Source organism: Magallana gigas, chromosome 1 (assembly GCF_963853765.1).
Source record: "Magallana gigas chromosome 1, xbMagGiga1.1, whole genome shotgun sequence".
Lineage (NCBI taxonomy): Eukaryota > Metazoa > Mollusca > Bivalvia > Ostreida > Ostreidae > Magallana > Magallana gigas.
This window is the reverse complement of record NC_088853.1, coordinates 20,443,008-20,457,835: the sequence shown is the minus strand read 5'-3', so window position 1 is coordinate 20,457,835 and position 14,828 is coordinate 20,443,008. Positions and strand designations below refer to the sequence as shown.

General features: G+C 31.8%; 1 protein-coding gene across 1 annotated transcript; it reads left to right on the top strand.

The window, feature by feature from the left end:
• Nucleotides 1–1,526: 1,526 nt before the first annotated feature.
• On the top strand, nucleotides 1,527–4,559 carry LOC136275699 (uncharacterized). Its single transcript, XM_066085451.1, has 4 exons — nucleotides 1,527–1,776; nucleotides 2,787–2,858; nucleotides 3,629–3,796; nucleotides 4,264–4,559. Exons 1-4 carry the CDS (start codon nucleotides 1,527–1,529, stop codon nucleotides 4,557–4,559), a joined length of 786 nt encoding a protein of 261 aa, XP_065941523.1.
• The last annotated feature ends 10,269 nt before the right edge of the window (nucleotides 4,560–14,828 follow it).

The window sequence follows — 14,828 nt, the reverse complement described above, 5'->3', positions numbered from 1 at the left end:
AGCAGCAAGCAATTTACCAGGTCCTTCATCATGGATAAAAATAACGTAGATGTGACGTCACCTACAACTGATACAGTCCCCTTTGACTCCACTTACAATCTTGACTCAATGTTAGTGTCGGTGCAAGTGAGTTTTATATAGCAAACGTTGTCTATAATCTATCCGGGTTTTTTTTTTACCCAATAGTCATAAAAACAATAAATTTAAAAGATATTACAATGCTGCCATCATGAAAGTTGACAAGGACGGGATAGGATAGGACAGGATATGATGCAGGATTCAGGATACATGATAGAAACATAAAAGTTATTTTTTTATCCTATCTTATCCTATACTAGTATCCTGTAGCCAATCAGATTCGAGTATAAATTTCAGAGTGATTTTGTGAAATAAAAATTTACGTGAAAAAGCATTCACAATGTCAATTTAATTTTTTTTTGCAAGTAAAAACATTTAAGAATGATTATAAATGTTTTAACAAAATTGTGCAGAAAAGTGATGTGCGCATGTCTGGGCTACATGTTTGTCAATTCGTACGCAAGCATGGCGTTAATGTGAGAAGTCGATGTCACATATCATTACTTCATGAATAGATTTCTTTACTTCATTTAAAGTTTACAGAATGTTGAAAAATTGATTGAATTCATAGCCGAACAAATCCGGCATATTAATAGATAAAAATGTAAACAAGAAACAAAATTAATATTGTTTGTGTGGACTTTTCGCGTTTCATATAATTTCTTCGATCCCCGATAACAGGGACGTATATTTCTGTCCGATATTAAACTGAACAGAACACATTAATAGATGTTAGCTACCTCTATTTGTGTATTAAATTATATATCGAAAACAACTCTGAATGGTTTAACTATTAATGCAATCTTTTTTAATGATTCATCAAAACATTCTAATTTCTAGATCTTGTTTACATTTATCGCGGAATGAATAGGCCGATTAGCGATGATTTTGCAGTTATTATGTGATAAGGAAAATAATTTGATAAAAAAATTGTATAAAAACAAAAGTTCAACAATCGCATTGAAGTTATTAATCTGTTTTTAATACATAAATCTTACAGAAACAAAATTCTAATCGCTGACCTGTTTACGTTTACAATCCGCGTACGATTTTTTTTAACCGTTGCATAGGTAAGCAAGTTACATGTACCCGTTCTAAAAAAAAATCGGATTTATGTTTTAATTAGTCATTTTGAGTACAATGTTAGTCGTTAAAATCATTTGTTTCTCAAATTTCGTTTTATTTAACTTTTATTCCTATATCTGGATGCTATGGTAGGGGATAGGATAGGATAGAGCTTATTTGCAGGATAGATGCAGGACACAATGTATACAATAGGATAGGACTGTTTTGTCAACTGTCACGACAGCAGCACTGTATTATGTATTGATGTATTTATCTCCTAATTCGAACATTTATTCATTCAACAAAAATCAAAATCATGTTTGATTTTTCATAATTAATTCCCCAAACGTAAAACGTTTTAAATGAACGGCTTCTTAATCCAGATGAAAGCTTTGAAAGGTAACAACGCTGGGTTTACATTCTATGCCGGAGGAAGTGCTATGATTGACACATCAGCAGATCCATACGGCGCCATTATTTACTCTTACACGGATACGGAAGTGTTGCTATGGAGACCGAATGCATCAGTATCACACGGATTCTTGATTTACGTTGGTGGAACATGGGGTAATGGAACTCACAGCCAACAGGATACAGAAGTTGAAGTCACAGTCAGGGTCATTGATATAAATGGTATTCACGTCAAAGCTATTCAATGAGTCATATACTTAAAGAAAGGGTTTAGTGTTATCTGAACAAAAAACAAATAATATCTTAATGAACAAATGGCACAGGATTTCACAACTATGCAATCAGAAATATGTGTTTGCAATGACAACCTACAAAAAGTATTACAAGAACAAAAAAGTAGAAATACCATGTCCTTTATGTGTTATCTTCCCTTGTGTTGTGAGGACACTTAGTTTTTATTTGCAAGATGACTTTCATATCTAAGCGACTGATTTTGATAAGTCGATGTGGAACGATAAAAGATATACGTATGTTTTTGATTGACTATAACTATCATTATGCTCAAAATTCTTCGGAAGAACAACCATATTTTGAACGCAAAACAGAAAATCAATCGATCATTTTTTAAGTGATTTAATTATAGATAAAATCCTTTGGACAAATAACTTACAATATTTGGTCTTGCGAAACATGTTAACAAAATACTACATAAGGATTTCGGGTTTAAGTAAAAATAGATCAAACATACTTACCAAAGTTTATCTATACGGAATTAAATACATAACTTTATGAATTTTTTTGTTTACCTGTGCTCTGAACGATTGATAAAACATTAGACAAAAACAGATTACAGTTTTGAATTATCTTTCTTTGATCTCGTAATGGTTTTATACTATTTACTCTATCAAGTGTATACATGTAAGTGTCTATGAAACCATTGCAAATATCAGAATTACAGTTATCAATAGAAAAAGTTAAAGTTTACCCCGGAGTTTATACGATGATTAAAAGATTTAAATGAATGTTAAGGTCATTGCAAACGATAAAGACGCTTGCCAATTCAATGTGTTCTTTGTTCAAGTAAATAGCTTTTTATGTTAGTTTTGTCTTGATCTTACTTTTAGCTTTGAATTTAGTCCAAAAATGCGTTATTTTGTAGAATGAACGTTTGTGAATTGATCGCTGGAATATTTTGTTGATGCTTGCATTATTTATTTAATAACCTCTGACAGGGACAATGTGTTCGGAAACAGACAGTTGTGTACAAGATTGGGACTCAATGACGAGCTTGTGTAAATCTTCAGGTATATGTATGATAATGTAAAACTCCATCCGAATGTAAAAGTAGAAAAACATCGATACTTAACAAAATGATTCTATTATAGTAATTAGATTATTTGTAGGGCAAAAATCTAGATCAAACGACGTAAGTACAGAATCATGGGTTATTTTCGTCCTGTGTTAAATTTTGCCCTTCACCACTTACAATTGGTTTGGTCCCGTCTTAAATTCGCCCAAGCTAATATGTGTATAAAGAAAGATAATCTTAGACATTAGAGTCCACCTTGTCACAAACTCACACGCTGACAACAATGGCGAAATGAACAAATGGTGAAATGTGAGTTAGTATTTTAAAGTAAAGTATACATGTAATTAGAATTAATAATGTTTATTAAATTTCTATTGCCCTTGATACGTGTATGATACAATTTTGATAATTAATTTTTAATCTTGATTTAGAAGGTTAAATAACGTCATATGTATTTTTTAAAGTGCTACGAATTTATGACCCACCACGCAATAAGTTATCATGGGATAGTCAACACTTTAAACACTGAATCAGCTGTTAATTGTGTGGATAGGAATGATTTTTTTTTCATGTTCTCCAACTGTTGTTGATGAAACGGACCTTATTAAGAGTTTTCATTGTCATCTAAATACTGACTGCATAAAAAGTTTGAAAAATGTAATGTAGGGGACATGTCAAAGAAACAATTAGTGCTAATACTGAAAGTACCATGCAAACAACAAAACAGTATGAATTTAAAGGTACATTTTTTATTGTTCTTTACAGATTGTCCGATCCCTGTCGATATTCAAAACGCCAACAAACTATATGATGGACTAACTAATGGTAGTCATACCCTGTACTCATGTGCGCGCGGTTACACCGGGAGTTCCCATGATTCCATGGCACTTTGTGTGAATGGATCGTGGACAACACCTGACCTTTATTGTGAGGGTAAGTCCCTTTATGTTTTTTTCTCTGTTGGTACATAATGTATAATCTATGTAATTCATTATCAAACCAATTATAAGTATAAATCAAGCCTCCTCCGAAGTGTAAAAAAGATATTATAACTTAAACTGTACGTAAAATTTGTAAGAATGTTAAAAAATTTACATAATTTATACATTCTCATCGTTTTGCCGTAAAATAATTGTATCTAGTGCGCCGAGAAGTGATTGTTTTATCCATGAAGTAAATAACTTAAAGACATGAACCTTCAGATTTAATATACTCGATATTTTTTTTAATTTTTAAATATAAATGTAAGGAAAATAAATAAAGGTTGGCGTATACTTTACATGCACACGTACAAAATCTCATTTTTGAAATGTAAGGTTTTTTCCTGACATGTAATCCAATACCGATAAAACATAGGTGGTACAATACATGCTTGTGAAATTAAACCTTTTTATTTTCAGTTTGTTCAACACATAACAACAGTTTTCTGATGAATAAGACTTTAGAGGAATGGATCACTGAAGTTAAAAAAGAACTGAGGGTGAACAGGAAAACAACCAGTGCGTACACCCGCACTCAAATCAGTGTGTACGAAGAGCGACAGAGCGCCGTAACGATTGGTGTGACGGGGATCCTTTTGATATGTACCGTAGCTTTAATGCTTTCATTGTCGGACATGATTGATTTATTTAAATACATTTATCATAAAAGGAAAAGAAAAATGAAAAGAAAAATGAAGAATAAATCAATGACTTAAGGAACGCATGTTGCATTTTTTTAAATAAAAGAAAAAATAAAACAAGACAGGAAAAATTAGGCAGCTCAAGTTTTCCATTGTTTGTTTTTTTTAAGTCACCTGAGTACACTCAGGTGACCTACTGCTATCCGTTTTCGTGGGTTAACAATTTTACATTTTTAGCTTCTTCTTAAAACTTACAAGGCTAATTGTTACCATTTTTGGTGTGAGGCATCTCTATGGCAAGAGGAATATAAATTGTGAAATTCGTGGCTCTCCCACCCTCGGGGCACCACAAGTGGGGCCAAATATGCAAAAAAAAGCCAAATTTTCAAAAATCTTCTTCTCTACTCCCACACATGAGAGGAAAAAACTAATTGCAGGGTTATGATGTCCATGAAGCCCTCTATACCAAAATTGTACAATTCATGGCCGCTGGGTCAGGGGTTCTGATTCAAGGGTGGGGCCAATATGACCATATAGTAAAAATGTATTAAATCTTAAAAAATCTTCTGCTCTACTCCCATATATATTTGTTAAAAACTAAATGCATGATAATGATGTCCCTGAAGCCCTCTACCAAAATTATGAAATTCATGGCCTCTGGATCAGGGGTTCTGGCTCTAGTGTGGTGAAGTCCTGTACTAAAATTAGAAATTTCATGTCCCATGAAGTATGGATTTTGACTCTGGGGCAGGGCCAAATGGATGTATAGGTGTTAATCCATATAATGTTTAAAAATTATCTTCTTTACTCCCACACACCTGAAAGGAAAACTGAAATTCATGATTTTGTAGACCAGATCTTTAAGTTTTTCGCCAAAATTAAAGGTTTCATAGTTCTTTTTGAAAGGTTTCAGGCAGGGAGGTGGTCGTCATTACTAATTAAAAATTGTTCTACTCCAGAATGAAACCCAATGAAATGAATATATGAGACTCTTCGATAAGTTTGTGTATGGGTTAAATGCTACTTAGGTGACCGTCAAGGCCTATTGGCCTCTCGTTTGTTTTAATTTTTATTGAAGAAATACATTGAAGTAGCACATGGAAATTGACTATATTTGAGCTCCACCTCCGTCCCGGTCGGGTCTTGAACTCAATAAGTATGGAACCCTTTCTCCTAGCAGTGAGCGGCCACCGCTCTTACCACTCGGCAATCTAAGCAAGACAAAAACCTTGTTTTCGATGACAAACGAAACCTAGTGCGCTGGTCGCTTACTCACTCTCCTAGCAGTGATCGGGTACCGCGCTAACAAAACAAATATTCGTACACGTGCGTGAACTGCAGTACCACAGGTCCTTGAGGACAGAACCCTGCCTACATGTACCTTCTTTTAATGAATTTAAATTACATCACCGGGATAATTGTCATTTTTATAGAAATTCCTTTTCAGTCATGTACATAACATGTTCCATTTAAAATATGTAAATACTAATGTAAAATAAACGATTACTGTAACACCCCCCCCCCCTTGCATGTAATAAGAGGAAAGGTAATGCACTCAGGTTTGTTTACATTATTACCTCTTTGCCTATTTATACTATAAACATGTATCTGCTTCATATATCCAACAGACAGGGGATGATATTATCGCAGTAAGTATAGCTCTTCCTCATCATGCTTTGAAAATGAACATAGTATTACTTTTTTCTGTAAACCATCATAGCATGTTAAACGAGTTTTTCGAAATCAAGCTAGATAACTGTGGTGAAGTCAACATTTTTCGGTGACGTAATGTACACTCATGAAGGATAAATTCCAAGGAGTCCTTTTGCACGCCAATAGAATTAAATCGATTTTCTCGGATGTTATCGTACCAAGTTAAAGTGACCAACAAATGTTTATTTCGGTAACCTATCGGAGTGGCATACCTTTCTTCTTTTTACATGTATATGCAGGTTATGATTGTTTTAAATAAGTCGATATTCCCAATTAATTCTCAGATATTTGATAAGGAACATGTGTTCATGCCTTTAAAGGAATTTCTATATAAAAAAAAAGTCAACTACCCTGGGGTCTAGCTCGGGGGGTTTGGGGGGACGTTTGGGGGTCACGTCCTTAAGCACATGTGTGAAGTAGTTGTTGATTCGTTTGAAAATTTTATTGTCTAGAAATTATATATCGAAGAGCTCTCCGAGGGTTGTTAGAAAAACTACTTTGTGCTTTGTAGGATGACGTATGTTATTTGATAGTCAAAACATAAATATTAGAATTAAAAACAAATTGAAATGAGTTTATAATTTGATTTTTTTTTAATTTTGATTTCATTATGCTGTTCCTAAATTTTCGCTTTAGACATTGCGCAGCAAGTCGAATTTATGACATAGCATGCTTTCATTTCACTAATTTAATACCATTCAATAATTGATTTGAATGCAAATTACTTGAACTTTTTGTGGCACTGGTTTTATTACCTACGTCTTCGGTTAAATTAATAACGCCACTTGTATACGCTATTTTGGGACAACCCTCGTGTATGTCGGTGTCTGATGGATTTAGTTTGATCTGCAATCAAAAAAGTAAAGATTGCACGTGAAAATATATAGCATTTCATCCTTTGTATAGTAATATAAAACAGAAACTGATTGTTTAATATCAATAAGAAACAAAAAACGTAAGGTATTATTATCACAAATTTAAACATAGGAATTAGGCTTTTAAAATTATAAATGCTCTTTTAGCAATGTGTCTCGTCAAAAGACTTTATTTCTTACTGAAAAATGCATGCCGTTCAATTTACACACTGAAAACATGAATTTACACTGCTTGAAATTTCAACTTATAATGATGATTTTAAACTGAGGGCATTTAACTGGTCTTTTGTTTCAAATTACTTTTGCTGTGCAACGATAAGTTTATTGAACTTATTTAGAAAGCCAATTAAGGAATCAGACTGTGAAGGAATGTCAATTAAAATGAATTGGTAATACACAATTAAGATAAACGTTGTAGTAACGTCAATTCATAAATGGTAAATCATACAAAAATGATATAAAATTTCTAGAATTTTGAACATGATTTTATCAAACCGAACTTTCTTAACATCTATCATTGATACAACAAAAATTTTTATATAATTCCGCTACTGTTTAAAATCAATATCTAATTAAATATATGAAATAAAACGCAAAATAATATAAATTGGTTCAAATTGAATAAACAAAATACATTGTTAGCTATTAAAAATATATTCATTTCATTGATTCTAATCATATATGATTCAACTGTATAGGAAATAGTCAATGTTCCTTTAAAACACGTGTAGTTTTCATTTCGTCGCACGTGTAACAAATTTTGGAAAAACCTATCATGAATTTGGCTTCCAGACCTCTCACAAACAATGAACAATGACTATTACGTTTTTATTTCCTTTTTCCTAAGGTCCCTTAAGTATCTACTTAGTTAGTTAGTACGTTAGTGCTATGAATAATAATTTAGACCAGAGTTTTAAAATATTTACCTATCAAATATTTCTTTCATATAAACCATATCTATCAAGTAGTAGAAATGAAAGCCTTAGACGATAAAAGGTCTGTTGAGCATTTCTTTTGAATTAACGTCGTTATTTAAAAACACAATAGATTATAATTATACTTCAAGGCAATTAGTATTACAATCAATTATTCAATACGAAATAGAAATATATCCTTCTGAAACCTATATGAAAGCTATTTAAACTGATCATGATTTCAAAAACACATTTAATGTTTTGATAGAACATATTAAACTGGAATGCATCTTAAACTGAACAACGTTCTCATATTCGGTAAGTTTTTGGTTTTTTTTTTCAATCTTAAATGAACATTTGCAAAAATATATGGTCCTATTCTGTAAAAAAAAGTTTTAAAAAAAACTAATTCTTTTTTTGTTTTTATTATGTTTGTTTTGTTTTCCTTTTTTTGACGCACGTTATTTTTTTTTAATTCTTAACAATATTCTAAAATAAATCTTTGGGGATTTATGCGTTTAGGAGCGCATGTTATATGACGTTTTATATAGTTAGGGAATAGTTTTATTCACAAACCATCAACATATATCAACCCTTCGCCGCAAATAATGTTTGTCTTGGTATCTAGGAAGTACTTTATGTGTTAATATTCTTCGATCTTATTTCATCATTAAATAGTACAAAATAGAAAGGAAAGATATTGAACCATTTACTTGTGCATAATATACATCATTAAAAGAATGTTTCATGAACGTATCCTAAAAAAATCAATAATATAAAATGAACAAATAAATAAAAATATAAGATTATTATGACAAATCATAGAATTTAAATTAAATAAAAAGAAAAATGTTATTTTAAAAACTCGAGGACTGCTACAGCTGCATGAAAAATACTTAGATCAAACGATGTACGCAGTATAAGCGCAGTGCATTCGCAACTCCACGAGTGTCGCAAACACTGGAAAAACGTACCAAAAAAGTTTTCTTTTGATATACTTACATAAGAATAATATACCAATGAAAAGCTAGATTAACATTTAATTTTTTTTAGTGTTTCTACTCAAATATGACGTTAAAAGCATTTGATAAAGCATCTCAGCACTAGTTGAATTTAATATGATATATGAGGTCTTGCATAATTTGTAGCAAATCATGCTTTGATAATTGATTATAAACGTACATTTTTCAGTCAAATACCGTTGCTATTTGATATTTCAAACTTTAAAATAGAGCTTAATTTTTAACGCAGTTCTCATATCACTAACTAAACAAAACCCAACAAGGTTCAATTTCCTTTTTTTAATACTTGTAATTGCTGTTTGCTTAAGTATAAAACATGCTTCAAAAATGATTAAAGGGGAGAAGGTATCGCTAATTAAAACGTCAGTATCATATTGCATTTCTAAACACATGCGTCGATTGAATTAGCATCGACATTTAAATATAGACAAACTCTTATATCTCATCAGCATTGTTCGACCTCTTTGCATTTTGTAACTTTTTTATACTTATTATAAATGACCGAATTGTGAAATACTTTATTTGCGACGGTTTCTTTTCGGGAATAACCGAAATTCAAACTTGCAATCAAGATGTATTTTCCTTCAGTCTGGAAAATACTTGTTATGGTTATGGTTGATTAACGGAAAGAAACATATTCGCTGCTATCAGGTTACTCGCGAATTTATTGCACGCGAATAGAAGTAATGGTTATTTCTTTCAGCTGCAAACAAGGTACAGAAGAGCTGTGTACGTTCAACACAATGTCGGTTTTACCGGGTTTAGACGGGTATCAAGAAAATTTATTTTCAATGTTTTTTTTTTTTGTTTTATATTATTAACCCAGTTTATAAACTAACGGAAGATGCTTAGAAGGAAAAGAAAAATTAGTTAACTCTTCGGAAACCATATTAATAAAAGACCTTCCTATAAACAAACCATCTTATCCCCATTAAGGAAGTAGTGATTTTGATAATTGTATGGTGTTTCTCATTTGAATAACGCTTAACACGAAATAATAATATTCAAAAGATAGTGTGGGTAATGTAAGTATAAAAGAAAATCAGCAAATAATATTTCTGGTAGCTACTTTTCAACCCAAACAATCTTAACCGGATTCGAAAATACATCTAAATGAAAAAAAACAAAACAACCTATGTTATGACTTCAAGGAAACCTTTTACACTATTAAACTTTTTAAAGACGGGTTTGCAGAAGATGCCTGTATACCAACGACAGCTTTTACTAACAAAAAGATTGAGCTGTGTTTCCTGCAACATCCTAAATACTCAAGGAATATTAATCTCAAATTTCCTAAACCGCACATGTACATATATGTATATACATAAAATGGGATCTCGTTTAATATGCTAAGACATGTATACTGTCGCAATGTGGCCAGTGGTAGGAATTTTGTGTTATTTCTTTTTTACCCAGAGCAGGCAAATAGCTTCTTAAACTTTTGACACGAATATAGTATTTTGGTTCAATGTGTACTTAAGTTCATAAAATTTTCAATAGTAAAATTATCGGCTCTTATATAGGAAGGACAATGTAGCTGAACTAATGGCCTTCGATTGATAGAATTTTAAATACTCAATGAGTAGTTTCATAAATCGAAGTAGTTCTGGTTGTTTATACATGTAACACTGATGACACTTTGTCTGTATGGTAACTGAATACAGGTTTTTTTTAGGTCCTTGATAGCGCTCTTGTGATAGTCTGGTGTAAACAAACTCCAATCACACAGGCATTTACCTGTTTAAAAACGTCTTGGGTACCAAAGATGTTCATGAAAATCAATAAGAAAACAAAGGTTGATTTGAGATAAAATTACATATTATAAGTATTACAGGTTTGTCGTTCACAGTGATTCGGAATATAATCATGTTGTTGCACGTTTCACGATATTCCTTTTTCTGGGTTTTTTTTTTAAATTAATCTTAAGCGTAAATCTAAGACTAAAATAAAATGCATCTGGGAAATGCCAGACACATTTTTAGGATTGATCGCGGCCTCTTAAACATACAAGCGCCCGTATTTTCTATAGAATATCTGATGTATTAATAAATTTCCTTTTAATGCATGTATAGGACAAGTGCTTAAATTAATGGTGTTCGATTGAAATTAAAATTCCACCAATGACAGAATTATTTCTAATTGCACTCTTCAGCAACAATCTTGTAAAATGAAGAAGTGCTATACTTCCTCCGAAGATATCCTCGATTCAAACTTTGCTTGATTACTCAGTGTTCAAACGATGTTCATTCAAACGTACGGACAAATTTTAAGATTTCAAGATCGTGTATGACATGACCCCTCTAGCTTATTGGGTTTCAAAACAAGTCTACAATGTATTTGCTTTGAATACCCGAATGATAACATTGAAAAATGATTTGTAAGGTATTCCGTGTGACTTCTGTATTGAGGAGAGATGTCAAATTTTCGATAATAAATTTCCATTAGAAATTTGAATACGTTCCTCTTAATATTTGTCCAGGTGTAAAATAATAATGTACATGTGTATACTGAATATTTCGAGGTCATAAAGTCACCAAATGTAACGGAAACAATAGGACATACTATTAATAGTTTTAAAAATTTTGTAATCTTAACTCTCTATATTCAATTATTTCTAAATGTACATTGTTTTCAAGGTTTTTAGATTTGAAAAAAGAGGATCTGAGGCAAGCAAGTCACTGAATTACTTAACTGCATATAACAAGCATCTAACTGTACGAGTACCAATTATTTAAGCGAAAAATTCTAGTTACCGTGCTAGTCAGACATTATTATTTCTACTTAAGCCTTCTTTTAAGACAGACTTTAGCTAGTCAGAAGGTTTTTAAGTTAAAACGATTTGCCAAACAATAAATAAACGGTTTTCATAATTCGCTAGAAAGAAAGGGGCGCGGACAATGTCTGTACAACATATGAACTTTGAGTGGAATCTTCAAAAATGTGTCTTGAAACAAATATACTCGTGGAAAATTCTCCAAAATTATCTTATAAGCCTTAAAAATTTAATAAAACCGAGTCCATGCAATTAAATTCATATATTAAATTTCTCTAATTTTTTACCTTCTTTGTCAGTCGTTTGTGCAAACCTGGATGCCATTTTAGGATCGTAATATTACGTCACGGGCAAAGGGGGGCCACTCTAAATATTTTTGGGCTTAAAATCAAAAGTATGGTTGAGCGTTTGTGTAAAAAATCAGCTCAAAGAACGTTACGGCGCCATGTTGCCGTATAAATTTTGACGCTCGCCGTGTAAAGAAATTTTTAAGGCAATCACGTGAAGCGATTCATCCAATGACGTCGAGACATTCTAGTCTGAGGCAAAACAAATAAAATTTGAAAGTCATTCATAGAGTTATAAGCAAGATATAGGGCTCACAAGTCTTTGTCATGTAAACAAGGCTCGTGCCCTGTTTTTTGTTTACATAGGTTCAATATACCAGTAAAAAACCTTTTTCCAGCTTATTTGTCTATTTTTTTTATTTATTTTAAGCATAAATAAAACAGTTCCTTACATCTAAAACATTCGTTTTAGGTTTAAAACTGAAATTTTTGCTTCAACGTTCAAAATGTAAACAAATGCTTTGTTTACACAGCGAAGAATTTCAAGCCCTGTACCTCGCTTATAACTCAACAAATGACACTCAAATTACTGTTACCTATTAAAAATGCCTTTCTGCAGCATTGCAAATATTAAAATCGGAAAAATAATTTTTGACCTAAATCGTGACCATGCCCCTTTAAAATGGTTACTATGGCCTAGGCCTTTTAAAAGTACAAACACTCTTTATCCCGTATGCAATCTAACGATTTCTATAGAATTACAGATGTGATAATCGGTTCATTTTCTAATGCATCTGTAGGAAAAAGTGGATACATTATTGGCGATCGTTTTCAAGAAATAAAATTCCACCCACAAAAGCAAGAGCCCAAGTGCACTCATTATCAGCAGTCTTGTAAAATTAAGTACTGCTAGCTGTGTACATTTAGAGATATTCAATAACCATCTTCATGTGCTAATATTTTGTATATAATACATACTAAATCAGAGTATGGGGTAAAATCAACGGTATTTAACAAATATTTAACTGTTTAGATAACTATTTTGAACAAACTAATATCATGGAATTTCCAGAAAAAAAGGGTTAACTATTGATACCTAAAAAAAGATTGTTGGTGCCTTTAGAATGTTTTGTTTGCATTTTCGTAACTCTATTTTTACGGTCTGTACAATCGAATTTTCTATTATAAATTTATTCATCTATAAGAATGTGTGGATCTCTTACACACCGTATCGGTAGGATTTTAAATGAAATATTTTATAACAATTAAGAAGATGTGAAAACTTTTTTTTTCGTACACACCTTTCTCTATGAATTTGTTTATTTAAAACCCCCGGGTTTTTTAATGTTTTTTTGTGCCATATGATTTGATTTTTTCTTTGCATTTTCGTAACTTTATCTTAACGGTCGAATTTTCCATTAAATAGATTTTCTTTTATATATTAGTACGTGTGGATTTTTCACAAACCCTTTCGGTAGGGAATTTTGTAATGGTCAAGCAGATATGAAAACTTTCTTTTGTACATAACGTCTTTAGATAATTTTCTTTGAACCCTTATCAATTTTTTTTAATGTTTGTTTTAAAAAAAAATTAGAAGAGGCAACAGCAGTTTCATTTATAACAAATAGAAGATATTTCAGGGAAAACAGTCCCTTGCTCTTCAAAACAAAAATGTTTAAATAAAGTCAAATTTTTATTCTGTATTCATTAACTTTTTACTCACCTGAACTTTCATTCATTGTATAATAGTGAATGAAATAAGAATAATTATTGTTTTTCGTTAATGTTTTTAACGATTGATTTGAATAACATTTGATTTCCTAGTTATTCTATTCACTGGAATCAACTCACTGTATATCAGTTCATGGGTCTCCATTCAATCCCAGTCGACCAGCCCTGTGATAATAACACACCCTCTAGGGCATATACCGGCAAAGGTCGACGTGCAGGTCAAAGTTCAAGAAAGCGGAAAGGAGTACATTTTCCCAGCTTCCGGTTCTTCACAACGTGATGACGACAGTTACAATGTGTATGGGGGCGTGGTCTATATTTACAACGAGTTCCATGTGAAGATATACGTCCCTCTCCAAGATGAAAATACTAACCAAGGAGTGGTTATTTATACAGGTACGACACAAGTGTGCATATAAAGACATGTATAACGGTTCATGTGAAGTGCGACTTCTCGAATTCTGTATATTTTGTATGGGTAAACTATGCGTTACAATGCACAGCAATGTTATATAACTCTAAATTATCCGGATTTCATTTATCCGTACCATAAATCTGACTTTTATACTGACAATTTTAATTAGTTTTTAGTGTTAGTATAACCATCAGTTACACAATCTAATGCTTGACGTAGTGGTTTCATGGAGAACTACTTATCAATTTTATGTTGGTAAAAAGTTATAGCCACTGGTGCACGGACACTCACTCTTTTTTTCAAAGTCGTTTATTTCATTTTATCCATCGAATGCATATTTGCAATAACTTTGTAAAATGTATGGATACCATCTAAAAAAATCCTTTTATTTCATTTCATTTATAAAGTTTAAAAGAAATATAACACTTTTATGATGAATAAAGTTCTTTGAGGCTGGTGATCAGAGTACCTTAAGCAGCAATAAGGTTTCATTTTTGATATCCATAAATAAATCCAATTAATAGTGAAGAAATCGTAATTAAAAAATCAGCTGCCTCGTTGCTTTTTCTGCTGATTGAGTTTGTATTTATAAATGTATCTTTACACGTAATGCA

What these genes read in the sequence shown, in the direction of transcription:
- LOC136275699 (XM_066085451.1), top strand. Translation starts at nt 1,527, where the DNA reads ATGAAAGCTTTGAAAGGTAACAACGCTGGGTTTACATTCTATGCCGGA. An exon ending in GAGCTTGTGTAAATCTTCAG is followed by an intron (nt 2,859 to 3,628) that starts GTATATGTATGA and finishes TGTTCTTTACAG; the next exon opens with ATTGTCCGATCCCTGTCGAT. An exon ending in ACCTGACCTTTATTGTGAGG is followed by an intron (nt 3,797 to 4,263) that starts GTAAGTCCCTTT and finishes TTTTATTTTCAG; the next exon opens with TTTGTTCAACACATAACAAC.